Below are 25868 nucleotides of genomic sequence, written 5' to 3'. Positions count from 1 at the left end.
CTTGGGCTGTGGCCAGTCTTCTTAAAGCTCATCAAGAATAATCAACAATGGTTCTGGTTCTCATGGAGAATGAATCATTTCTGAGGTGTTGCTGAAGATATCAGACTAAAAGGGGTCACTATTATGTCTTTCATGTCATTTCCATCTCTGAGTGATACTCACCGTAGCTCCAGACATCACTCTGATGAGTGAACTTCCTGTGCAGTATAGACTCCAGGGCCATCCATTTAATCGGCACCTAGAAACACAGATTTACAGGGTGTACATAAAGTCTCTTTACAATTAAAAAAAAATATTACAAAGGCAATTGAGATATCTCAATCAGATTTGTTATATGTACTCAGTGGGAAAAGTTTTTAATTACATTGCATTTGTGTATTTCAGGGACCCTGTTGATGAAATTTGCTTCTGTGATAATTCTTTAAGTTGTAAAGAGACTTTATGGACACCCTGTACAACTCCAGTTTAAAGTGCAGATGCTCCTACAGTCACGCCCCCAGCTTACCTTCCCTCCATCAGCGTGATATTCAGTCTCGTCTATATCGAGCAGGCGAGCCAGGCCGAAGTCGGTGATCTTCACGTGGTTCGGGTTCTTGACCAGAACATTGCGGGCAGCCAAATCTCTGTGAACCAGCCGAACTTCTTCCAGATAACTCATCCCCTACACACAAACACACACACACACAAACACACACACACACGCACACACACATATCCATCACCCACAAGTCCATGTGTTCACAAATACACAAGCTGATTCCACATCAAAATTGAGAGGAAAAATAAGGTAATAGAGAAATCAACAGCAACATTCTGACATTCAGACAATATACACATTTATATTTACAGTTGCACTAAAACAAGCGATAATGCGAGTAAGTGCACCTAAACCCAATGCACACCAGAGATGAGACGTTGTTTCCTGTTAACATACCTTTGCGATCTGGACACACCAGTTGAGGAGGAACTGGGATCCGATGCGGTCTTTGTTCTCCCTGACATAGTCGAGGAGGCAGCCGTACGGCATCAGCTGAGTGACCAGCTGCACCGTGGAGGTCAGACAAATCCCCAGCAGACGGCACACGTAGGGGCTGGCCACTCCTGCCATCACATAGGCCTCCTGAGGAAGACAGAGGAAAGAGGTTGAGGGGTTCGGTATTCATGTGCACTAGTGATCGGGTAGTTAAGGGGTGAATGGAGGTGGGATTTGGGGTTGATGTTTTATTTTAGGTGCAATTACTAATCGGGCTGGGCAATATGGACCAAAAGTTATATCCCGATATATTTAGGCTGAAAATCGATATATATCCCGATATTTTTATCACAAAGTGAGAGCGAATGTTCAGTCAAAGTCAAAGTCAAATATGACATGTCACAAGTAGTTTTATTGAATAAGTTTATTTAAGTGAACATAAATACTGTAAAACAGGAACACCTTTTTTTATTTATTTATTTATTTAATATCTTAAATAAAAATAACCTATGAAATAAAATAGGCCAATCTTGAAATCTGAAATAAATATATTTAGATGAGAAAATTATAACAACATTACAAAATAACTAAATATGACAAACCCTAGTAAGGGCAGCATTTATATATAAATAAAGATTTATTTTTTTTACTTTATCGATATATGCGATATGGTCTAATTCCATATCACATTTAAAAATATATCGATATATCGCCCCCGCCCTAGTATGATATTGATACACTTTATGTACTTAATTCTGTTGTTTAACATTGTTATTATTGTTATTATTTATTTATTTTTTGCCCTTACTGTGTTTTTATTTGCTCAATCAGATGAAACTGTTGTGATTTGTTTTTCTGATACCTTATTTATCCTGATGTATGTTTTGATATTTTGCTTATTAAGAAAAAAAGCAATAATCACCCGTATTATGCTTCACAATAAAGATAATTCAAACAGGTATTTATGTGCACTGCAAATGTTTCTATGTGTATCTGTTTTACTCACATCAAGGATCTCTTTATTGGCCTTAGGTGACGTGTTCTCTCGTAACACCTTGATGGCCACTGGTATTTTCACATTTTCCCCATCGGGAGCCCACACTCCCTGAAAAAAAGAAATCAAAAATGTAAAACTTAATAATAACAATTCTGTCAATGTGCATCTTTGTTACCATCAGTTTTAAAGGGACTGCTAAAGAACTGTCTCACATACCTTATAAACAGTACCGAAGGCGCCTGCACCCAGCACCCTGAGTTTTTTCAACTCCGTCTCTTTCAGGATTCGCATCTGAGCCTGATTGGGTGACGCTCCGCTAGGTGTTAAAGGCTCCACCAGCTGCACAGAGGAAGAAAGCGGATGGCAGATTTCTTAATTACGCACTAGAACAACCAGAAGGAACTAAGAACTAGATTTTACCCTGATTCTTTATTTAAAAAATTAGGTCTCATGTATGTTTAACATTAAACTTACAGCAAATAAACTCACATTTTTAAATGATAAATAAGTTAGCTATATTAGCTCTGGTGTAATTGCTTTTAATTATGTGCTCTCCTGGCAAAAAAACAAAAAAAATATAAAATAAAAAAAACCAAAATTATAATCATTATAATCATCATAATATTAATAATAATATAAATATATATATGTAGCTGCAACTTACTTTTATTATTGATTATTCTGCTTATTATTTCCTCAATCAATTGATTGATAATGTTGTCAATAAGCAGAAAATAGTGAAACACACCCCGTGTAATTTCCCAGAGCTTAAGGTGAAGTCTTTGAATGGTACATTTTATTTTAAAAAGTAAAAAAATTAAAAAGCTCTTCAGTTTATTATCATGTATGATGAAGAAAAGGTTCAATTTGTTACACTTAAAAAGCATGAATCCAGAAATTTGTTTTTAAAAATTGATTGAAACGGTTATCTGATAATACTATTAATACTTATTAATAATAAGTAGTTAGCAATTCATTGTGTGTTTTATCAACTAGTAATTTCTGTGAAACAACTTAAATGATGAAACATCATCATTTGTAACCGCTGATGGTGCTTGGTGCTCACCTCATGTTCTTGCAGGATCCTCCTCATCGTCTCCTTCCTCCGGAGCTTCTTCTGTCTCCTCAGGTAGAAAACCAGCAGAGCCAGCAGGATGAAGAAGAGCACCACCCCGCCCACTGCAGCTGCGATGGTTGTACCCGGTCTAAAACCACAGAAAGGCAGTTCAACAATGTTACTGATGCTCAAAATGAAGCACTGAGAAAATCTACCACTACACCTTTTAAGTATTGCACTGATGAATGGCATCATATTGTCGACAATGGAGCAGTTGCTGATGGGAAAGGCCTCGAGCCGAGATAGCTTTTGTTGATCTGAAAATAGCGATACAATCTCCTGAGACTTTGGGACTACCCAGAAAGGGGGGTACATGACATCAATACTGACACAGGACCCTTGGGGCACGAGACAGACCTGTAGGATATCTATCCTCAAGACTGTACTCGGTGGCAGCAGGACTGCTAACTTGTCTCAGAGCTGTAGCAGCTGCTGAGAAGTGACATTGTGGATTATGCTGACTTGACCTTACCGGTTCAACATGCTGCATCAATGATTCTGCCACCAAGGCCGCAAAACTAACACCAACTCCACAGTGTGTTTGAATCCCTGATTCACCCCTGACACCTTTTGCCGATTTGAAGGGTCTACAGACAAGAGCCACTCCAAAAAAACAAAAAACAGGTTGCTCAGGAATTGACAAAATTTGGTAGGGTCCAAGTAACAAACCTTGTTTGTATCAAAATATGTTTCCTCACTATGCAAAGTCGACACACGTGTCAAAGGGAGGAATGGTGACTGAGTTACAGAGATACAGGTTCACAAAAGGCTTCTCTAATTTCTCACAAAACTTTGTTTTGTGAGAAATTAGAAAAGTTGTGTAATGTGTGCTACCAACAAAATGGGCAAAGGAATCCAAACTCCACAGAGTGACCACCCACCTCCAAACAAACCATTTGATCATTTACAGATGAACTAACAAGAGTACGTCATAGTGCAATCCTGTCCTCTGTTCTCTCTGACACCAAGCACTACCAAAGGCTGCAGAAAAGAAGCTGCACGACCTGGAGCCAGGCGACTGGATCGAGGTGAGGGACTTCAGGAGGTAAAACTGGAAAGCATGCAGGTGGACGGGTCCCTAACAACTACTCCTCGCCACAGAAACGGCAGTGAAAGTTGCAGAGAGAGCAACTAGGGTTCACGCCAGCCATTGCAGGCAACTCTTTACTTGGCGTACATCATCATCAGTAAGTGGGCTTTCCCCTGCTTTGTGTCTGCTACGGAGAGAGGGGTGTGAAAGTAGCACACGTTTCTCAAACTCTCAACAAAGGCAGCACACTGACGGGGGTAGGCTGAGGTCACCAAACCGTGGCATCCAATCAGACGACAAGGATGCGGCCAGGGGAAAGGAATGTGCTTCCAGTTCCTGCTGACTGCCATCATCGCTTGGCCACTGCTGCTGTGGCTCGAAAAACTTCGGAAGGGTCAAGGTCGACACCACGTTTTTCAATCTCTCAGGCAGATGATGTAGAACTTGTTAATGACCAAATGACTGCGCTCTCTCGTCATACTGCCCAGCTTTACTCATGACCACATTCATTATCCTCACTACTATATACCACACAAGTGAGTGCGAGTATCACCAGTGAATCAGGGGTTTGGTGGTTTTCTTTCCTTGGTGGGGAACAGTGAACAATGCACACAAAATTGATAGAGTGTCTTTGGAGCTGGAGAATCTAACAGCTCTAGTGACCACTGGATTCTCTCCTCTCAGCCCCAGCATCCAGGGCCTCGGGAACGTGGCCCTGCAGAACAGAATGGCTTTGGACTTGAAGAGGGGTTTGCCATATTATTGGAGATGATTGCCTACATTCTAGACATTTCAGACAATATGACTGAACTGAATAATTTGTTGCATGAGGAGAAAAGCAAAGACTCCTGAAGGTTGGAGATGGTGGTCTTGGCTAACCATGGATGGATAGAAAACTACTTCTGACACCATTGTTGACCTTTATTGTGATTTTTGTATTGTTGACATGTTATATTATCCCTTGTGCTAGAGCTATGATTACATCTTCAATTGAACAATACGCACAACTGTCAGAGACATTAGTCGTTGTTAAGCATGTTTAGAATCAATATTGATCACATGTACGACTAATCATTTTTTATAATTCATGTTTTGATTTTCTAATATTACATTTTGATTTGTTAGCATAGAATGTGAAGAAATTAACTGATTCATTAATTTTGCTTATATGTAGTATATGATCTATGGTCATATATTGCATCAATGAACTATGTAGTTCTGTCTCATAACGGTCATGTAATCTGGCCAGTAGCAAATGTCCTTCCGAAGGCGATAGAGCTGTGTAATGTCTTGTGACTGGCGCTGTGGGTTGGTAAATAAAGATAAATGACATGCTTCTCATGTTTCCACATACATGGACATCTCTTGTTAATTTTCTTTTGTTCATGTAATCTTGTAATTTTTATTAACCTTGCTGATTTGGCGTATAAAACACCCTGACTTCCTGATTTTTTCAACAGAAATTGCCACCACAGTGTGTAAACAGTTGAAGCAGCTCACCCCGTCCTGGTGTCGATGGGGCAGCCTCTGTCATCCATCACAGTGCAGCTGAAACACAGAGCAATGGCTATGAAATCATCCTCATCGTGAGTTCAGTCAGTGTTTGTGTTTGTAATGTGTGTTTACTCACGACAGCGTGCAGTTGGTGTTGCAGGGCAGACAGTGATGTGTAGCGTTGCTGTACTTCCACACAGTTTGCTGATCCTCCTTCACACCGCGGGGACAACTTTCCACACAAAACTCACCGTCCTGGTAGTGTTTACACTCTGAACAATGATCTGCACCCTGAAGACACACAGGGAAATAGGGTTAATAATTGGGTTAATTTGTTTTTTTTTTTGCCATTTCTAGAGTTTAATTGTTTTTTGTTTGTTTTCCTAACAGGCAGAAAATGTGGTGAAAGTGGAAGGTATCCAGCAGGAACCCAGGACTAGTGGTAACATGGGTCACAATGTCTGACTTAATTTTCATTGTAGTGTAAGAATTTCTGTCCCTGTGCTGCTTTGTGATGTCTCATGACAGGTTAAGGAATTATGTTTTCAATGTATAAATTCAAATGTTAAAAGAAAGCAGCAATACTTTAGAATATTATCCTTTTGCTGCAACTAGGAATTATTTTCAATTATGCTTTTTTAAACCAATTAAGTAACTGTTTAACCACAATGTATTGAAATTGCTTGATACTGTTTGATCTGCAAACAGGTGATGCTTTAAAAGGTTTTGTTTTAGTAACACATCTGGATAAGATTTAAAGAGGTTTTATCCAGGATGTACAGCTCTTGTAAGCCCAAAAGTCTGATTGGCTTTAATGTTAGAAATCATGTTGGTTGAGTAGATGAAGCATTTTACAGTTTTTATGTTGGTATGTAAGGACTGTGACTGTCTTACTGGGCCATGACAGGAGGCAGAGTCGTTGAGAGGTTTACACTCTGAGTGACAGGAAACACACATAGATCCGTCCGTGTATTCACGGGGAGACCTGCAACACAAGCACAGCTGAGATTTAACACAATGTCCCATAACACAGTCTGGCATTTGTTGGAAGCTTTTATCTAAAGCACCTGACACTGTCATAAGGACATACATTTTTAGAAAGAGGGGCCCCAGCTGCAAATAACTGCCCCACCAGATGACCTGCACAGGATATCTTGTTCTCCAAACCACAAAGGGCAGGACAGCAATGTATATTATTGTTAAAGAAATCGTTTGACCTTTTGAAAAATATGCTTATTTGCTTTCTATTAAGGTATTGAGTCCCCATGGTTCTCATGTATTTGCTTTGTCACTGATGTACAGCTGCTTCAGGGCACAATTTGAGTTAAAAGCTTTCTGATTGATTCATTGTGACATTCACATTTGCCAAACAATTTAACCCCACGGACATCCACCTGTTCAATCTTTTTTACTGAAAACGAAGACATGATTAGTAGGACAACTTGTTTGGCGATTATGACACACAATATACTGTATTATTTGGAACATTATCAATTGGCTTTTTATTGACTCAGTGCAGCCACACCCACACAATCACACATGCAAACTTTTCTTACCCCTGATAGATATCACACTGGTCCACACACTCAGTGCTGCGTTGGAAACCTTTACAGGACACACACTGGCTGGGCCCCGGGCCCCAGCAGCCCCCCTCGCACAGCCGGTGACAAACACGCCCCTCTTCCTCTGAAAACACATTCAGAGAAAACACAGCATGCAGCAAACTGTATATAATGTTGGCCTGAACAAGAACTGTGCAGGGAAGAGCAGTTGCATATATTTATCATGCAACAACATCCATGAAATTTAAATCCAATTTATAAAACAGTATTTGCTGCAACTAGATTTCTGCCGGATCAATAAGTGGATCTGGATTTTGTATCTGACCAAAATATTTAACTTAGATAAAGTGCCTGATCAAAGTGCAGCCCACAGTCTCTTTTGTCGACCTTGGCCTTACCACAGAGTTTGGCATCCTGGTTGTGGTTGACGATGCGGTGGGGTCCTTGAGTGGGATGGACGAGACTCTCCCAGGGCACTGAGTTGGTGTAGCACAGCTGGGAGTTGTTGTGCAACAGGACCAAACCTCCACTGACGCTGCGTAGTGAACGCAACCCAAGAGACCGGATGTGTAGATTCTGGATGGCCAATGAAAACACACCCCTGAACAGAGAGAAAGGCTGTGAGTCAGTGACCAGAATTCAACTGTGGGGGGTCAAAGTGTGAGATTTCTACAGTTTCCCAAAGAAAAAAAAATCAAAAATGAATGCTTTATCACAATATTATTTGAGACATCTTGAGATTGTGAGGAGCTCAAATCTAATAGGAGCCTTGACGGGTCTATGAATGATTCTCATATGTTTTCAAGTTTGGTAAATTAAATCAGAGATCCTACTGTTTATTATCCTACTGTCAGGTTTCACACCTTTTCACACAAAGGTCGTGTTGTTTGCAACATTATAAACAAGTAGTTAAACTGTAACCTCAGATTCTCTCCTGACACATTTTGACAAATTGTAATAATAATGGTCACATGTGTTCGGTTAAGGAAATCTATCGATCTATCTTAAATGGCCAATGAGAATGAAAGAAACAGACACTTAATCTTTAATAAAGAAACAACAAGAGTGTTCCAAATACACAAAAAAACATCTCATAATGTCAGACAAACCAATCTCACTTGACCCAGTTTGAGCATGCCACACTAAATCATAGACTTTTACTGTCATCCTCGATTGCGTGTGCTGCTTGTTAAAGCAGCTGTGCTGGCTAATAATTAGCCTTTATAACCTTCAAAATAACAAACTGCCTTAAATGAACCTGAGACACTAATTTTGAAAAAAAAAAACTGAACACAAACAAAGACAGAGTGGCCTGTGGTCAATTTTGTAATTCATAATGAAAATAAATTGATCCAAAATGCAAATTCGTTTTGTGCTTTGAAAATGTGCTTTGTAAATGGGACGCCAAAGTGCATATTTTGGATCAATTTATTTTCATTATGAATTACAAAATTGTCCACGGGCCACTGTCTTTGTTTGTGTTCCGTTTTTTTTTTTTCCAAATTTGTGTCTCTAGATCAAACTAGAGCTGGTTTGTCACAAAAAAGTGCAGGACAAACTATCTGGGGGATTCATCCCTGGCACTTTTTTTTCTTTTTGAGCATTGGTCAACTCTTAGAAATGGCCCTTTGTACATCTGATCTGTGTGGAGCTGATAAAGATATCTGATAAATATTATTGTTTATTAACTGACCTTTTGCCTCCTGTCAGCTTGCTTAAGAGGCCCGGAGGCTGTATCAGTGGTAAACTGACTTGTGTCTGGCTATTTAATTCAAAGGCCTAAGAGTTTGCTGGTTATGCTTTTCTGTACTTTTTTTTAAATATTTGTTGCTTATGCTCAATGTCAGAGTAACAGAATAATGTGATTATGTGTGTGCCCTTCTTTTCTACATATACACAACATTTATAGGATGTATCATCAAATGTTTGTCTCTAGTTTGTTTGTAGATTTGATGAGAACATTATTAATAAAAGGGATCGGTTATGGATAAAAAATGCATTTCACATCATGCTTTCAGGCCACTAAAATGAAAATGTCTAAAAACGTACAGTAGAGTGGAGGTTAATTTTAGGACAATACAGTTAATATGTAGGCATGAAGAGAAGACAGATATGTCAGTCGGACCGGTGGTTTAAAAATCTTACTTGTAGAGCATCCTGCCTCTGATCACCTTCAGATTCTCAAACACACTCAAGTCCGTCCATTCTTTTGGCCAGGCATCAATGTACAAATAACCTGCCATGAAAAATCAGACAAAGATACCAAAACACTCTTAACAGACAATACATTGTGTAATATGCATACAAGGCTTCTATGTGGTTTAATATGGATACTCTGATTGGATTGGATATTTGAGAGTTTTTGAATCAGACACAGCCTCTCCTCAGTAGTCAGTACCTGTAATCTCCTCCAGTTTTCTGAAGGTGCTCAGCTGCTCGAGGGTCAGACCTGATGTGTTGGTCGCTGGGTCCCTGGACAATGGCAACAAAATATTTAAATAACAACTTAACACAGAACAAGAGGCAATATATTGTTTGTAGATGATATTTGCTGACAAAGTCTTCAGCGGTGGTTATCTCAGGTTTGTGTTTACATTTCACACTTTCACTGTGAACCGTTGGCAAACGCCAGATCATTTATCAGGAATTTGGCATCTCAGCTTCAGTCGGTGGCACGCAGGCCGACTCACCAATCTTTATTTGACGTCTACAGTATGATTGATGACTAGTTTAATACTACCTGTATGTATTATTACTGTTTAAAAAATGCTACTTTCCACCCATAAGAGAATATATGTCTCTATTTATTGAATGAAATTATCACAATAAGGAGAAAAGACAGTGTGGCTCAGATGGAAATCTTTTCACTTGACTGGCACAAAGAACCTTCACCCAGTGTTGCTGTAAACTCAAATAAGGGCTAAATGGGACGGAGGTGGCTCTGGGCCAATATGAAGTCTTCAGTATCAAGCTGCTATTTGTGGTTACAAAAGTGCACGATTGTTATATTTATTTATAGTTATATTAAGCTTATATTGAGATAATTCAATTATTCTGCAAATTTAAAGTACCCCCTTCAAGCCACAACTAGAGAGTCGACAGATGTTTTTCAGTGGAGGCTACATCAGAGATAATTTTTTTCAGAAAGCAATTCCCCCACTACATAAACAATACTTAAACAGATTATTCTGGCCATATGGTACGAAAATGAGGGCTAAACCTCTGTGGTCCCAGGGAACAGATGATTTTACAGAAAGACTGACCAGCGATAAAGGCCGATCAATCGGTTGATTTTTCCTGCTTAGACTAAAGTCATTATATCAGCCCGTAACTAAAACTATTTAGGTTTAATATATGGTCTGTGTGTCTCTCACCTTTCAAAGCTCTGAGGAAGAAAGGCCAGGCTGCCAAAAATCTTCGTACACTTGTTGAACTCATTCACATTAGAAGATGTTACCATGGTGATGCCATGGTTGTCCATGACGCCGAGGTTGTCCATACCCAGACCATAACACACTGCAATGCAAACCATGATATCCAGTTTATCTTCAATCAAGATATTGAACTGAATTTACTAAAGATATCGAATAAAACAGAAAGATAATGATCAACAACCTTCCATATAAATCAGGATATCATCAGTGTAGAATGGAACATTGTGCATTGTGTTACATTAAACAAACGAGGATATAAATTGATAAATTAACTGTTTAAGCTTAAAATAAATTAAGAGGGGATCTCTTCCAGATGCTGATGAATGGAGGATATGCCTTACCTGTAAAAATAACTATAATGTATGGCTCTATCAAGGGCCTGCGATAGGCATCGAAGACATCTTTTTATTTATTCATACACTGTTGCTGTGTTTAACCTGTCTAGCAATATAATAAGTAGAACTATAATAAATTGAAGGAGTTTCAAGGACTTTAAGATAGGTGCTAACGCAGAATGTGTCAGACAAAAGGTGACTAAGTATGCACAGACAGATGGAATGAGCATTAAAGCATGTTAAAAGCTTGTAATAGAAACCCAAAATACAGGTATAAAGCTGAATATTAGCAGAATACTCCCCCTTTAAATGTATGCAACATAATTTGAGATTATGTGATAGCACGGATCTGTCTGGATTAACTCCACATAACAAAAACCTAAAGCAAAGTCAAAAGAAATGATACACGTTTTACAAAAGTTGTATAAATGTCCTGATTCATGAGACAATGAATGTTGTAACAACAATAACAAGGTACTGCAGAAACAGGTTGGATCACTTCGCACCATTGTCAGCATGCAATGCATCAGAACATCAGTGCCTGCAGCACAAACCATTATCACCTGTACTGAAGCACCATGTCATGCACACGGAGAATACATGAATGACTCCACAACATTATGTATGAATATAATTCAACATGCCTCGTTGGACTTTTGGATAGCTACTGTTTGGACTGAGTGGCCACTTTATTAGTTACAACTTTCTAATGCTGGGTAAGACTCCTCAGTTGGCCACAGAACAGCCTGAATTCAAGATGATGCTGGAAACCGTCCTTAGAGATTCTGCTCCATGTTTACTTGACAGCATCACGCAGTTGCTGCAGATATTTAAGTTGCACAGTCATGCCACATTTCGCAAGTTCTACCGCATCCCAAAGGTGCTCTATTGGATGGAGATCTGGTGATTGTCGAGGCCACTGGACTACACTGAACTCTTTGTCGTGCTTGTGAAACCAGTTTGAGGTGACGTGTTGTTTGTGACATGCTGCATTATCTTGCTGGAAGTGCGTAGTTGTTCAGGTGACCCTTATAAAGTGGCCATTGAGTGTATGTAAACAATGCATTGTGTCCAAATACACATGTACCCACAAACAAAACAGTGACTCTCACCTTCGGGACAGCCTCCTTCACACTTTTCACATTTCTGCATCTCGTCTCCTTCAGGGTTGGTGATGATAACTTCCTGGTTGTCTTTGGGACAGACCAAAGTACAAGCCGTTTCCATATCCAGATAGTTATCTGCAGACAGGGAGACAAAGTGTTCAAATGCCATCTTTGCCGTAAAAAATAAAATTAAACTATGATGAAGCTGATAGCCTAAAGCATTAGAGTAGGTACAGAAGCCTTAAATGCAGAACTAGCAGGATGAAAAACAGCTTCTTTCCCTAGGCTGCCACAACTCTCAACACTCAGAACTCTCAATACCCACACCGGATAAATTAATTAAGAGGTGCAATAAAACGGACATGTACAATACAATTGATATGTGCAAAACATTCAATCTACCTCATCTATAAATTATAGCATTTCAGTAGCCATTTATTTATTTTCATACTTATGTATTACATCACATGTCCTTATTCTTGTTTTGCCCTTGTTTAGCTTGATATTTTTTTAAATGTTTTTACTCATGTTGTTTTGTGTTATGATTGTCTTACTATGCACCTTATGCAGAGGCACTTTCAATTGCATCGTATAGTTGCCTATATAATGACAATAAATGCTATTTGATTTGATTTGATTTGATTTGATTTGATTTGATTTGATTTGATTTGATTTGATTTGATTTGATTTGATTTGATTTGATTTGATTTGATTTGATTTGATTTGATTTGATTTGATTTGATTTGAGAAGCAGCAATGTTACTGTAACACCGCCAGGTCTGAATCCTTGTGTTTGAGGAAATCTTGGCAAGGAAACCGAATAAAAAGTAATTTTTCTTCCTCCTCTCAGAATCTACTATCAACGAGGCGCCATACAGCAAGACACTTCATCATCATCATCAGGTGCAGGTGGAGGAGCACAGTGGCCGGCAGCTGTCACAAATAAACAAGGTTTGTTCAAAATAGGTTCTCACAGGGACACGTGTCGATGCAGGTTGCACCAAAGTTGAACTTCTTGTCTGGGTTGATCATGGTCTGAAAGGTGACGCTGTTGTAGATGGTGGGTGGAGGACAGTTCTCCTTACACACTCCGCTGTCATTAAAGTGACGGCAAGCCTGGAGGGGAAAGGATCGAGGAAATAAGTTACTCCAGAAGACTGCCTGACGTCACCATGAGATTACAATATCTGATAAATACATGTGTGTGTGTGTGTGTGTGTGTGTGTGTGTGTCTGTGTGTTTGTGTACCAGACAGTCTGAGTCTTTGGGTCCTGTGCATCCTGCAGCACACTGCATGTGACAGCAGTCACTGGGAAGGTGACCTTTACACCGCTGACAGCCAGACGCACATTTAATACGAGTCACTTTGAAAAAAGATGAAAAAAAGTTAACATTTTCAGCTGGACTTCACCTTCGACTGTCACCGTTTTTACAGTGAAAACCAGTCCCTGTCATACTGCACATGATGTTCACTCACAGGTCTGGCAGTCTTGTGCAGTTTCTCCCCAGCAACTTTTCCCACATTCAGGGGCACAATTAGGACCTGTGCCAGAAGAAACAAAACAACAAAAACAACAATAAATGAGTTGAGCTGAGCACTTATCCCACAATTTAACAACTTGCAGCTCGGTGGGGCCGTACTTAAGACATCAGCATACTTTATCATAGGGCCATAAAAACAAGATAATCAGATAAAACATTTATTGTGCTGATTTCCGTTTCATAATGATGCTCTTGTTTAGTCTTGTGTTACAATTAAAGCACACAACTTCCTTTACAGTGGTGCACTCCCTTTTCATTGAATTGCTGACTGGAATATGTTAAATATAGTTTATTAAATGTTGAACATATATTTTGGAGTTTTCAGTAGGTTGTTTACTTTGAGTATCTTAGAGTTTTCAGTATCTTATTTACTTTGGTTAACTGTATTGTTATTTAATATTTACATAATTATATTAAAATATGTTTGGTAATTTATTTAGGATTATGTATGTATATTTGTGTATGATTATTTTAATAGTATTCATTTAAATGCATACGTATTATATAGTATATATTCTTTATGCATCTAATTTTACATCTGTTTTACATCTTGTTTTTCACTTGAATTCTATTTTTAAAAATTTTAAAGTTCATTAAAGACGTAATGTTTCCAAAGTCCATTAGCAATCGTGTCAAACAACCTTAATCAGATTATAGCAGATATGATTATATATTATTGTGATTATAATTTTTTGCCATAATTGAGCAGTCAAAATCTACCTCCACCCCACACTTTTCTGATGTAAAAATTGCTAATATGTTCCCAATGAAAATGCTATCGTACTAAGGTTTAGCAGTTCAAATTTACCATTTTAGTTTAGTCTGTTAGAATGCTTATATTATCCAGTTAGCCTGAAACACAAAGTACCCCACCCACCCATCTCACAGCCTCTTCAACCTTCTGCCGTCGGGGAGGAGACTGCGGAGTCTCCGGGCCAGAACCAGCAGACTCAGGGACAGTTTCTTCCACCAGGCGGTCCAGAGGCTCAACTCCCTCCCTGCTCTGCCCCTCTTCCCTCCTCTGCCCCCTGCCACATCTCCCTCCCACCACTATTAACATCACTGATTCAGGGACTGCACATTTCACTTTATTATTTATATATATTTTTGCACTATCTACCTCTTTGCTTGCACTATTTGAATGTCTGTATTGTTGTTTTGCTTGTTTGCACCGTGGGTCCGAGAGGACAGCAATTTCATGTCATGTGTTTATGTGTCATACTTGACAATCAAGTTGAACTGAACTGAACTGAACAGCTGAGGTTGATGAAAATGTCATTAGTTTTGAAGTTATTAGAAGAGCAATTAGAGGATCACCAAAGTCTCTTAAAAGTATCTATGAGTACCAGGGCCACATTGCTAGTTTTATTAAAGAGATGCCTTTATGTCTGTCCCATCTGATGTATCATATACATTTACTAGGGATGGACGTTTGGAAAAAACCTGCTAACACAAATATCTATAACGTTATCTATCTTATCTATAACGATCAATTAATCGATTAATCGCTGCATGCATACATGGGCAAAATAAAATATATATATACAGTTCTATGCAAAAGCCTGTTTTGATAACGGATGCTTTTATTTTGAAATGACGAAAGGAGACTTGATCCTGTCGATCATTTTAATAACTCAAGTGAGATTATACTGAGTTCAATGTTTTATGTATTAGCCCCCGAAGAGGCATGAGGTTAGTTTTCACAGTAATCTTGCATATTTAAATGTGTTTTGTGTTTAAATAAGTTTTGGATTAAATTTAACCTAGTAATTTATGCTAGCAAGGTTTGATACAGTGAGCTAGTTTTGCTCCAATGAATCCTCTTGTATTTCTGTGTGTTTTATAATTGTGATTGCAACTTTCAGTTTGCAAACTGTCGCTTTATCCAACTTAATAATCAGCTCATTGGCTTATTCACGTTCGGCCGCAGAACTGAAAGCTCGGCTGTATTTCAGTTCAGTGAGTAGTGATACGCAGTCATAGATAATTCCATGTGATCGACCAAATTCTTAACGACCATTAATCAATCATCGATTAATTTTTCCCATGCCTAATATTTACTGTGGAAAACTACAAGCATTATTAGTACATTAGTACCACCCTGTAGGATGTTCATCATTAGATATCAAATCAATCAGCAGCTCACATTTTGGGGCGCGAGGCTGCAGTCGGTGCTCCCTGGCGTGGGCGTTCAACTCGTCCAACGTGTCCCTCCAAACCATGTTATGGGGGTCTGGGAAGCACAGCTGGGGGTTCCCCCAAATATACACCACCCCTAACAGGATCTCTGCAGGGGAGACGATACATAAGAGGACCTCATTAAGTTACTGTTATTGTACAGTTGGATGGATAACAGGAGCAACAAACCCCCTCCACATTCACAAATCTCACAATAAATGGTTTGATTTCAGTGAATGAAGTCCCAGTCCATTAAGGTCACACTGGATTTGGGGCGTCAAGTGTGTTTTCTGACCTGTGAGGCTACGAAGCCGGAGTGTCCTGAGTCCCTGTCCGTTCAGCGTGTTATCCAGTACAGCCAGGGCATAGCTGGTGTTGTACAGCTGGCTGCCTCTTATGATCCGAAGGTTGTCCAAAGGTAACAGACTCACAGACACATGAGCTACAAGTACATAGCCCTGTACCTCCACAATCCCCTGAAGAAGAACGGGAAAACAAAAGGATGAGTCTTTGAGTCAACAACATGTGGCCGGACTAAGACAATTGGATCTCACTCAGCTAAGTAACTGAATGCCTTTATCTATTTCCATCTTATCCATTTTACAACTAATGAATATGCCTCTTTGTGTAATTTTATGTAGCCATTATTACAGAGACAAACACTGTATATACCTCTAAGAAGGAGAGGTCAGGGTTTCCATGAAGGTGTGTGATCTCCAGGTTGCCGTGTACGACCTGGCAGCCGGTGTAGAGCAGCTTCAGGGTTTCGTAGTGGTTTTCCAGGCTGGAGGGCAGGGCCAGCTTCATGTCCGTACCCAGGCATACTGCAACACAGAGAACATGCAATATAACCCCAAATACATCCTGCATGTAAAATAAGTTTAAAATTACAACCCTGACCAATATGGGATAACTTTCAGGATCTGAAGCAGATGTTTGGGAGCAAGGCGGATAAAACTGGGACACCTTCGTTGCTCTTCGACAAAACAATATGTATAGTGGCAAAGTAAGTTTACTTTGGAAAACTATATCTTCTAAACCATTTCCATGATGGGGCAAATTAAAAAAAATGCAAGATTTTGTACAAAGAACATCCTCAAAAGTGTCAAAAAGTTTTTAATTTTTATTATTGAAATCTATACTTTGAACCCTAAACAATGTCAATGTTTCTATACACAGCCGCATTAATTGCAAGAGCTAGGTGTAACAGAAAATGAATTTAAACTTAAAAATGTATCAAAAAAACCTATATTTTTAACAACACTACTGTAACCGTAATCCCTGAAAGTAATTTCTTATAGCTAAAGGTAGAGGACTTTGTTTTAAATGTTAAAACGCCAATTAATTGAGACTGTAAGGGCTCAGATTCCACATATTTTGACAATGTAACTGTTTACAAGTGGCCTTGACTGGGAACTCTGAAACACAAACCACTTGCGCTGCCTCAGTCTCGTCTCATAACATATATGATATAGTTTCCACTGGCAGCAGAGAGCACAGATTCCCCACAGCGGGTCACACACAGCATTACATTCAGGGTCATACAGCGATACAATTCATGGGGGCTCTCGCACACACACACACACACACACACGCACATAGCTACCATGCTTTAGCAGGCAGTCACGCAGTGGACAGTCCCTCTGCTGAGGTTATAAATGACTTCCTCTGGCTCCCCTCCAGCAGCCCTTCAATAGTTAACCCTCTTTTCCTGATTGAAGACCCCCTCCCCCCTGTGCTATCTCTGTCTCTCCTTTTGGAAAAGATGGCTGGACGGATTCAGATACATCATCGGAGCAACAGGAAGTCCTGGCAGGTGGGAGGAGGGTGATTTTCATGATACACTGAGGTTCAACACAGTTCAGGAGATATGTGCTTGTGCACTTATCATGTTCGTGCGTCTGCCGCGGGTAAAGTTTCCTGGTGATGGCTGAGCACTCAGAACTTGACCCATATTACAGCTCCTGCAAAGAAGTATTGGGTCATAAAGTGTAAATACGGACCAGATTAAAATCTGACAGCTACTGCAGTAAATGGGTCTGTGATTAATACAGCAGGGGCCAAAAATACACACCCAGTCGTTGCAGCTTGTGTCAAATATCAAATCAAATGACTAATCACTGCCTCCTTCGGTGATGTCATCATGGAAAATAGTTTCACATGTCGGGCCAAGAGGGGAGTCGTGCTTTTATTCTCCAGCATTTAAATCATTTTTAACAAGACAGAATATCTAAACAGAAACAAAACCCCGACTCCTCTAAACTTGGCGATTCGGTCGAACTACCACACAAACACAAACACTCGGACAGCTCCAGCTCCGGGGATTAGGTAAATTGGCCGTAACAGAAAGCAACACAGAGCAGATTTTCCATTTCTAAAAAGTGTGTGTAAAGCCAGTTCTCAGCTTCCTCTCCTTTTATTCCCTTATTGTTTGCTCTCCAAAAGTCTCTCAGCAACGGCTGTGTGTGTGCTTGCGTGGCCTTGTGAGGAGCTGCCCACCCCTCCATCCCTGTGGCCTAAAATAATCCCTCTTTTATCACTTACTTTGCTCTATCTGTCCATAGCCGTGCCACTATCCCTGCCTTTGTCTGTCAGATTCACGCTCTACATCTTCTTATTACCTGCTTTGTGAGCCAAGTTTTCTCTAAATTTCCCCTTTCTTCACCCTTTAATTCCTTCCTGTCAGTTTCTCAGAGTGCATATGTCGCTGCCCAACTCTCTCTGGACTCTGGAAAGTGTCATTGCACAGGAATGTGTGTCTTTGCATATCTCAAAGATGACACACACATGTATGTCTTTCACCAGTAAAGGGGGGGGGAATGAACGATTTTGAAATGATATCTAATCACCATTTATTTGACTGATACTGCAATTGTGATTTGGTTCTTGTCATTGTAGGGAATCATCATTTTATTATTTTATTTTCATTGAAAAATGTTGTGATGATCTGTATTTTTGTTGTAAGTGTGTTGGGTACACTTGGTCGTCTGGGACGCCTCTGCAGGACACAGTACATATATATCTGTTGACAGAGATTATGGGCTAATATTGGCCTATTAAAGGCATATCCATATCTCTGTATATGCTGTCTGATATGTGCCGTTATGAATTTTTTTTCCCCACAGTATATGATGCAGCACAATGTTACTTGGCATGATTTGTTTTGTTTTTTAAATAGTCAGCAATTGACCAGCACTGAACAGTAATGATGTTAGTATAGCTATTAATTTCATTCTTATTTATTCTTTATTTTCTCAGCTATCATTTATATAATTGGCTGACAAGGAAATCCACTGTTTTATAATGTATAATAATGTATAAAAATGTTAAATATTATTTGAGAAAGTTTAATGTTTGGGAACATAGCTCTCTGGGTACAGTGGTAAAAAATCAGTGCACAATCCACGTAAAAAAGGTCTATCCTGCTCAAAGAACAACTATATACGCCACCATATTAGTTATCGATGGATTTTCTCCCTCCAAAACCAGCATCGCATCGGGCTCTAATACTTCTTTCAGAAAGGTACTTTGGCACATATCTTGCCTTTATGAAATAATATGTGGTTTGGATATTGCACCAGTCCATATCGCAATTTTGATAAAATTTGGATTAATTGTTCAGCCGAAGTTCAAAAACAAGACAGATCTTATTGTACCCTGGAGCCTCACAGGTTGCCTTTTGTCCAGAAGGTCACCCACGCACGCACAAAGGCCGATATATCAGTGCATCTCTAAACATTGAGTGTCCACTTCTTTCCACGTAAAACAATGCAGCTTTCGTTGTGATCTCAGCCAAGGCTCTGGTGTAAATGCAGGCAGAAACAAAGAAACTGGTTTGTACGAGTTGCTATGCAGCCTCGTCAGAAGGCAAATGGGTTCACAGTGCTTCCAAACAACAACATTTAAAGGCTATGTGAAAATCTTGCCATCATAAAGAGCTGGGAGATGCTTTAAATGTTTAAATATTGGGTACAGAACAACACAAAAAAGTCAGAAAGGTGGTTGAGTAAGGAAAAGCAAAAGTGTTTGTTCTTAAGGGATAAAACACATCACTTTAGTTATTTCATTAGGGAAATGTATTTTTTAAATCAATTTATGTAATTATTATTATCTTTTGAAGTCTGTTTTTCAGAAAAAAATTGATCTGATGGAAAAAACAAAGATATATTTTTAGGCCATATTGCTTAGCTGTAGTTTTAGACTATTTGACCAGCAAACTGGTTGGATCGATGCCTTTAATGTAACTTCCTGAAGTGTGCACAGAGAGGTTGGCCAGCTGTGTGGAGGTGAGAAAGTAAGCAGAGTTTGAATTTCTGCAGCTCTCTTTTTTCATTTACACTATTTCTGTCATTTTGGTGCATACAAAAGAGTTCCACAATACAAATACTTTCCAGCAAAGATTTACAACTGAGAGGCTTTTTCTCTGGGTTTACAATGTTGTTGCAGCCGTGGTTATTTTTGTCACGACAGACTGCATCTTACTGATGCACTGTGCTGCTTGGGACTGACTGCAAACTGAAAGTCAGCTTGAAGCCACACCTGTGTGTGGCAGCCTGCCAGTTAGCACAGGGAGTGTGTGTTTACCAGTGTGTGTACGATACGTGACAGAAACACGGTGGCAGCGATGCTTCTGCAGGAGATCCGAGGTGAAAAAGCCTGCAGAGTGTTGCACCAGAACAGACAACAGGATCCTCTGGCCTCAACTCTCCTCGAATGGATCAGATCCTTCAAAGCTCAACACAAACAGAACAAGCTGATCCAACAGGACTTTCTCTGGCAGTCTATTATCCCTCAGATTTAACATGTCACTCCTGACTCTAACACAATGCTAATCCTAGCGTGTCTTGCATAAACTTCACATTTCTCCCAACCTCCCTGAACACATTCTTCCCGTCACTCTTACGACTGAGGAAAAACAGGTATTGCTCAACAGACAAGCAGAACAGGATCCCTCCACAGACACAAACTCCTCACTCATTCACGCTGTCATGCACAGACTACAATCACAAACACGTACACAAAACACCCCTCCATCAGAATATTTCCTGCACACTTTAACACATTTACTACAGTGTGAAACCATCTGCATCTGATTTAAATAGAACTGATTCATTATCAGTCTTATGTAGCAGGTACTCTTGCATTGGCCTGTATGATAACTAAAAGTCATTTTCAACTTGCAATCCAAAAGAAACTTTTTACTGGGGGAAATGTGACTGTATGATTTCTTTGCAATATTCATTCAGAGAACCACATTTTATGCCATTATTCAAGTTATATTACAGCGGCAAGAAAAAAGTATATGAACCCTTTGAAATGACTAATTTCCTTTAGTTCTTATTCTACAACCACAGACTGGTAATACTCGTATTAATAATAAGGCTCCATGATAATAGGTATGTGCATTTTTGCCTTCCTTTTTGATAGCAACAGTGGAGAAGTGACAAGAAAAGATGGGAGAAGGTATGACGTGGAACAAAGTATTGGCCACATTGCAATTACATCATCAGCACACTTTATATAAAGATAGACAACAGGTCTCTACTTCCTCCCACTTTACAAAGATGAAAAAACACTTTGGGTTGTCATATCGTCCATCTTTCATATATAGTCTATGCATTAGCATCTTAAACAATTTGGCCAGCATGACGCTTTTTTATTTGTGAATTATTACCCAATTATAACCACAAAGAAGTGTCCCTGAAATGGGATGCAAACACAGCCAACAATAAATTCACTCTAAAACTCATATCCTGAGCAGAAATCATCATGCCGTTTCCCAACAAAGCTGCAGTGATTTATTTTAAAACTGTGATTTCCCCGTACGGATTCCTGTAAGGTGTGTGTAGTGTCTTTGTGGGCTGGCGGGCCCCTGGTGGCCCCTTCCTCTGCTCAGAGTGAGTTAGATCACTAACACGCAGCCCAGACTGGTGAGTCACGGCCGGCTGAGCTAACCTGCCACTGAGGGCGATTCAGTAGGACTTAATCACTTCACAGTGAGTTTCGATGAATGGGTGCACTGGAGTGTGACAAGGACATGAACTTTGTGGATACTGAGCCCCCAAACACACACACACACACACACACACACACACACAAACGATGTGTTCTCACACAGGAACAGGTTGCTGAAATAATTAATTCAGACCACTGAAGGAAAAACACCAAACAACTGCTGACCTTTGGAATCATAGACTTTGCCAGCCACAGGATGTGTATGTGTGTGTGTGTATGTGTATGTGTATGTGTATGTGTGTGTGTGTGTGTGTGTGTGTGTGTGTGTGTGTGTGTGTGTCTGTGTGTCTGTGTGTTGCCTAACACAGCTATTCAGGACCAGCGCTCACACTGGACTGATGCTTCACAGATCGACTCTGTGGAGTAAAGTGCACCAACCTGTTCCCACCAACAATGCCGTCGTATTTAGAAATCACTTCACCTGTGACTATTGGCTTCGTTTGTTTGTGTAGTGGTGATGGTGGCGGTGGGGGTAGCAGCTAATAAAACACAAAGACGCTTCACTACAATGTTTTTTTTCCCTCATATCAGTTAGTAAAAAGGATACAGAACTAGCACATTGTCATATTTCATGTTTTCATGCACTATATTTCTACTCTACAATACATCTACTCTACTTCCTCACAAGAGCATGTCGATAAAAGCTGTCAAGAACACGTCAATAAAGACCCCATTGAAAGGAACTCTCAGTTATTGATTTTTTTTTGTTTGCCATTCACTTTCTAATATATTAAATGCTTTTATCATCTGACCCGCCATATTGACTCCACTTAAAATAGATCTCTATCAATATGGAGGCCGGTGCAATCACAGCTGCAAACTGAGCTGCAAATAACTATTGTTTTCATGGTTGAGGTTAACTGTTTAGACAATAGAAAAAGTACTAGAGCCTGTAGTGACATCTTCAAATTGCTTTTTTCTCTCATTTGTGACCTAAAAACTGTGGTTTAACGTAGGGGTGTGTATTGGCAAAAATCTGGCAATACGATTTGTATCACGACACATTGGCTACGATTTATTGCAATACATTAAGACAGTTTGTGGCCTAGAGTTTAAGAATCGGGCTTGTAACTGGAGAGTTGCCGGTTCGAACACACCACTGCTCCTTGCATGGTGTTTTCACTTGTGTATAAAAAAGGATGGGTTAAATGCAGAGGTTGAATTTTCCCATTGTGGGATTAATAAAGTAATTAATCTTCATCTTAACACTACAATCAAGGCAGTATACTGTGTTTTTCAATCAAATTTAAGGTAACATGCTATTGTATAGAAACACACCGCCATGTGCATGATATCTGATTTTAAAAAACAAATTTTTACTTTACTATGCACTTAGAACAATTTGCCTTTATCACAGTTGCTGTAACATCCAACATCATAGCGCTACTATTTCTGCAACTCTTAGCATGTAAACTACTACAATCTACTTTAAAATACTATATTCAATAAAGTATCATAAAAGATAGTATCCCGACAGTCAAGGGTATTGATAGCTTCTTAAACACCCCCTGAGAAGCTAGAATCATCATCAAATGTTTGCCTCAAAAGTATGTTTTACCGCTTAATCGATTACCAAATCTGTAGATCAAATGCTTAATTATTCGATTAAATTCAGCTCTAATAGGAAAAGAAGAAAACAGTGACTGGGAGAATGTTGCCATATTTCCATTGCAACATGATTCACAGCATTGCACTTATGCAACATTATTCTTATATGCTTTGAAAAATATAGGAATATCATCATGGTGGGATTTTTTGTGAAAATCTGTTTTTTCTTAAGTCTGTACACTATATAGGACGGTACATGTCTGCAGCACAACAATACTTAATTCAGAATGGTAATATGACACATATTCTGCCTTTAACAAATATTGCACCTCCTGCGATATTGTACTATTGAACTTTTCGATTATTTGTGCAGCCTATTTTGATTATCGATTATTAGCTAATAAGGTACTTTATCATGCAGAAATTGCAAAAAATGCTGTTTTCAGCCTCTTAAATTGAGTTTCCTGCTCGTCTTTGTTATATATCAAAATAAACTCAATAACTTTGGGTTTTGACTGACAAAAGAAGACATCGCCTTGGAATCTGGAAATTTCTCTATTTTCTGACATTTTATAGACCAAACCATTAATCATGGTGAAAACAAGCGTCAGTTGCTCTTAATGAGACTAGATCCTACATGCATTCTTAAAAGCTCTTTATTCTTACCATTGTTATATTTGCATTCAAAACAAAACTGTGCAAAAATGTTGGGACTTTCTTGCAAATATTCACTTGTTTGCACTTTCAGTTAGCTCTTGTTTTACTGGCATGCACTCAAGCTCCAAGTGTGACAAGTGGCCCTCTATCAGACAATGTCCTCTTTAGAGCCAGAAGTGAATAATTGACATCGTCATGATCCCTGGCACACAATGCCCTGTCTGTTATTGTTGGTTTGTTTTTGTTTACGCGTAAAGCAAAGCAGCCTAACGTCCAACTGCAGTTCCTATCCGTCCCCGAGCTGCACAGCAGGTTCTCAAATTTCTCACCTGTTTGACTGCTACTACTACTACTACTGCGTTGTGGAAGTGTTTGTTTGTGCAACAGAAAAATGCGACAAGGGAGTTTTAGTCCAAACAGTAAATCTGTTTCGTGACAGGTGTGATTTTCCTCCTAATCGGCGCTTCACAAGTCCCACGAGCCTCAGCGGTGGCGAGGGCTCGCGGAGGAATGTGGTCCTCGCTTGCAATATCAGCCTCTTTGGGTCGAGCCGAACCGCCAACATTTACTCAAACACAACCCACATACTCTACTCATATATCCACTTTACAAAGAGTGCCTGCTTTGCGAGCAGCGGAGCCATTAAAGGCGAGAAAAGCTGTGAAAGTTACCCACCTTCTCTGCCCAACGCGCCCGTCGCTGCGAGCAGCACGGCCCCGACAAACACCAAACTTCTCGCCGCCTCCATCTGCTGAGACCCGGCGCCTCTAGTCCATAGTGAAAACTTGGATGTTTCTACTGTTCCCAATGACGACTGAGCGTATTCCGACTTCTTCTTCTCGGCTCCACGTTAGTTTATTTTTCCTGGCACCTTTGGTTTCCCAATCTCAGTGACTTCCTCCCTGGAATTCCGTGCCTCTTGGTAGTAAAGCGTGACAGCGCGCAGGAGCAGATGCGCGCTCCCGTGAAGGCCTGAGCGGGGAGTGGCAGGTTGACTCAGCCCGCCCTCACTTCAAACTGAGTTATCTATCTGCAGGGCAGTCCCTGCTGCTGCTCCAACTTCATGCACAACTCCAGTACATTTCATTATTTCATACTGTAGTTAAGTATAAATGTAAGGTGCTTGTATTTCACTTGAGTATTTCCATTTTATGTAACTTTATACTTCTACTCCGCTACATTTTGAGGCACATTTTGTACTTTTTACTTCTCTACATTTAGCCAACAGCTTTAGTTACTTTTCAGGTCAATATTTAACATAAATACATGATACATTTAAAGTGATTAAACATTTTTTAAGTAGCATATCAAGTATCTAAAATGAGCCCTACCTTGAAAAAATTAAAACACTGCTTACATAAATGCATCAATAAAAATAATTGTTTAGACGATATAGTATATGACAATCTGAGTGTGGCCATTCTGCATAACAAGTATTTTTACTTTTGATATTTTAAGTACATTTTGATGCTGTTACTTTTGTACCATTATTTAAGAAAGTTTTGAATGCAGGACGTTTACTTGTAGTGGAGTAATTTTTACAATATGGTATTAGTACTTTTACTTTAGTAAGGGATCTGAATACTTCTTCCACCACTGGATACAATATCCTTTATTTATCGTAAGGTAAAGAATCACTTTTTCCCTGAAGCTTCAAGTAAATACATTTGAGGAAATATGGCAGACATGGAAACGCCTTTATTTTGTTTAAGTATTTTTTTTCATATGTATTCAAGTTTAGTAGTATATATGTATGGATATGATTGTATGTCTGCATGTGTCTTATTGTTAAAAAATAATGAGTAAAATAAATAAATAAAAGAACCCACCGTCTTTCTTACATATGGATTAAGGCACAGACATTGTGATGTCTTTGCCTA

General features: G+C 39.4%; 1 protein-coding gene across 2 annotated transcripts in view; it reads right to left on the bottom strand.

The window, feature by feature from the left end:
- The window catches only part of erbb2 (erb-b2 receptor tyrosine kinase 2), a 32709-nt gene extending 7778 nt beyond the window's left edge, over positions 1 to 24931 (bottom strand). For both annotated transcript variants that reach the window (XM_059324453.1, XM_059324454.1), the window contains exons 1-22: positions 24664 to 24931; positions 16441 to 16592; positions 16064 to 16244; positions 15737 to 15877; positions 13526 to 13591; positions 13297 to 13412; positions 13023 to 13164; positions 12055 to 12183; positions 10548 to 10689; positions 9572 to 9645; positions 9319 to 9409; positions 7572 to 7774; positions 7168 to 7297; positions 6506 to 6596; positions 5748 to 5902; positions 5618 to 5665; positions 3037 to 3175; positions 2187 to 2309; positions 1980 to 2078; positions 935 to 1120; positions 506 to 661; positions 163 to 238 (exon numbers count right to left, since the gene is read on the bottom strand). In XM_059324453.1, the coding sequence (XP_059180436.1) occupies positions 163 to 238; positions 506 to 661; positions 935 to 1120; positions 1980 to 2078; positions 2187 to 2309; positions 3037 to 3175; positions 5618 to 5665; positions 5748 to 5902; positions 6506 to 6596; positions 7168 to 7297; positions 7572 to 7774; positions 9319 to 9409; positions 9572 to 9645; positions 10548 to 10689; positions 12055 to 12183; positions 13023 to 13164; positions 13297 to 13412; positions 13526 to 13591; positions 15737 to 15877; positions 16064 to 16244; positions 16441 to 16592; positions 24664 to 24736 (2713 nt within the window). In that variant the 5' untranslated portion in view covers positions 24737 to 24931. The remainder of the gene's footprint in view (positions 1 to 162; positions 239 to 505; positions 662 to 934; positions 1121 to 1979; positions 2079 to 2186; positions 2310 to 3036; positions 3176 to 5617; positions 5666 to 5747; positions 5903 to 6505; positions 6597 to 7167; positions 7298 to 7571; positions 7775 to 9318; positions 9410 to 9571; positions 9646 to 10547; positions 10690 to 12054; positions 12184 to 13022; positions 13165 to 13296; positions 13413 to 13525; positions 13592 to 15736; positions 15878 to 16063; positions 16245 to 16440; positions 16593 to 24663) is intronic.
- Between the last annotated feature and the right edge of the window lie 937 nt (positions 24932 to 25868).

The sequence above is a fragment of the Centropristis striata genome, chromosome 21, assembly GCF_030273125.1.
Source record: "Centropristis striata isolate RG_2023a ecotype Rhode Island chromosome 21, C.striata_1.0, whole genome shotgun sequence".
In the NCBI taxonomy this organism is placed as follows: domain Eukaryota; kingdom Metazoa; phylum Chordata; class Actinopteri; order Perciformes; family Serranidae; genus Centropristis; species Centropristis striata.
This window is presented reverse-complemented; position numbering and strand designations above follow the sequence as displayed.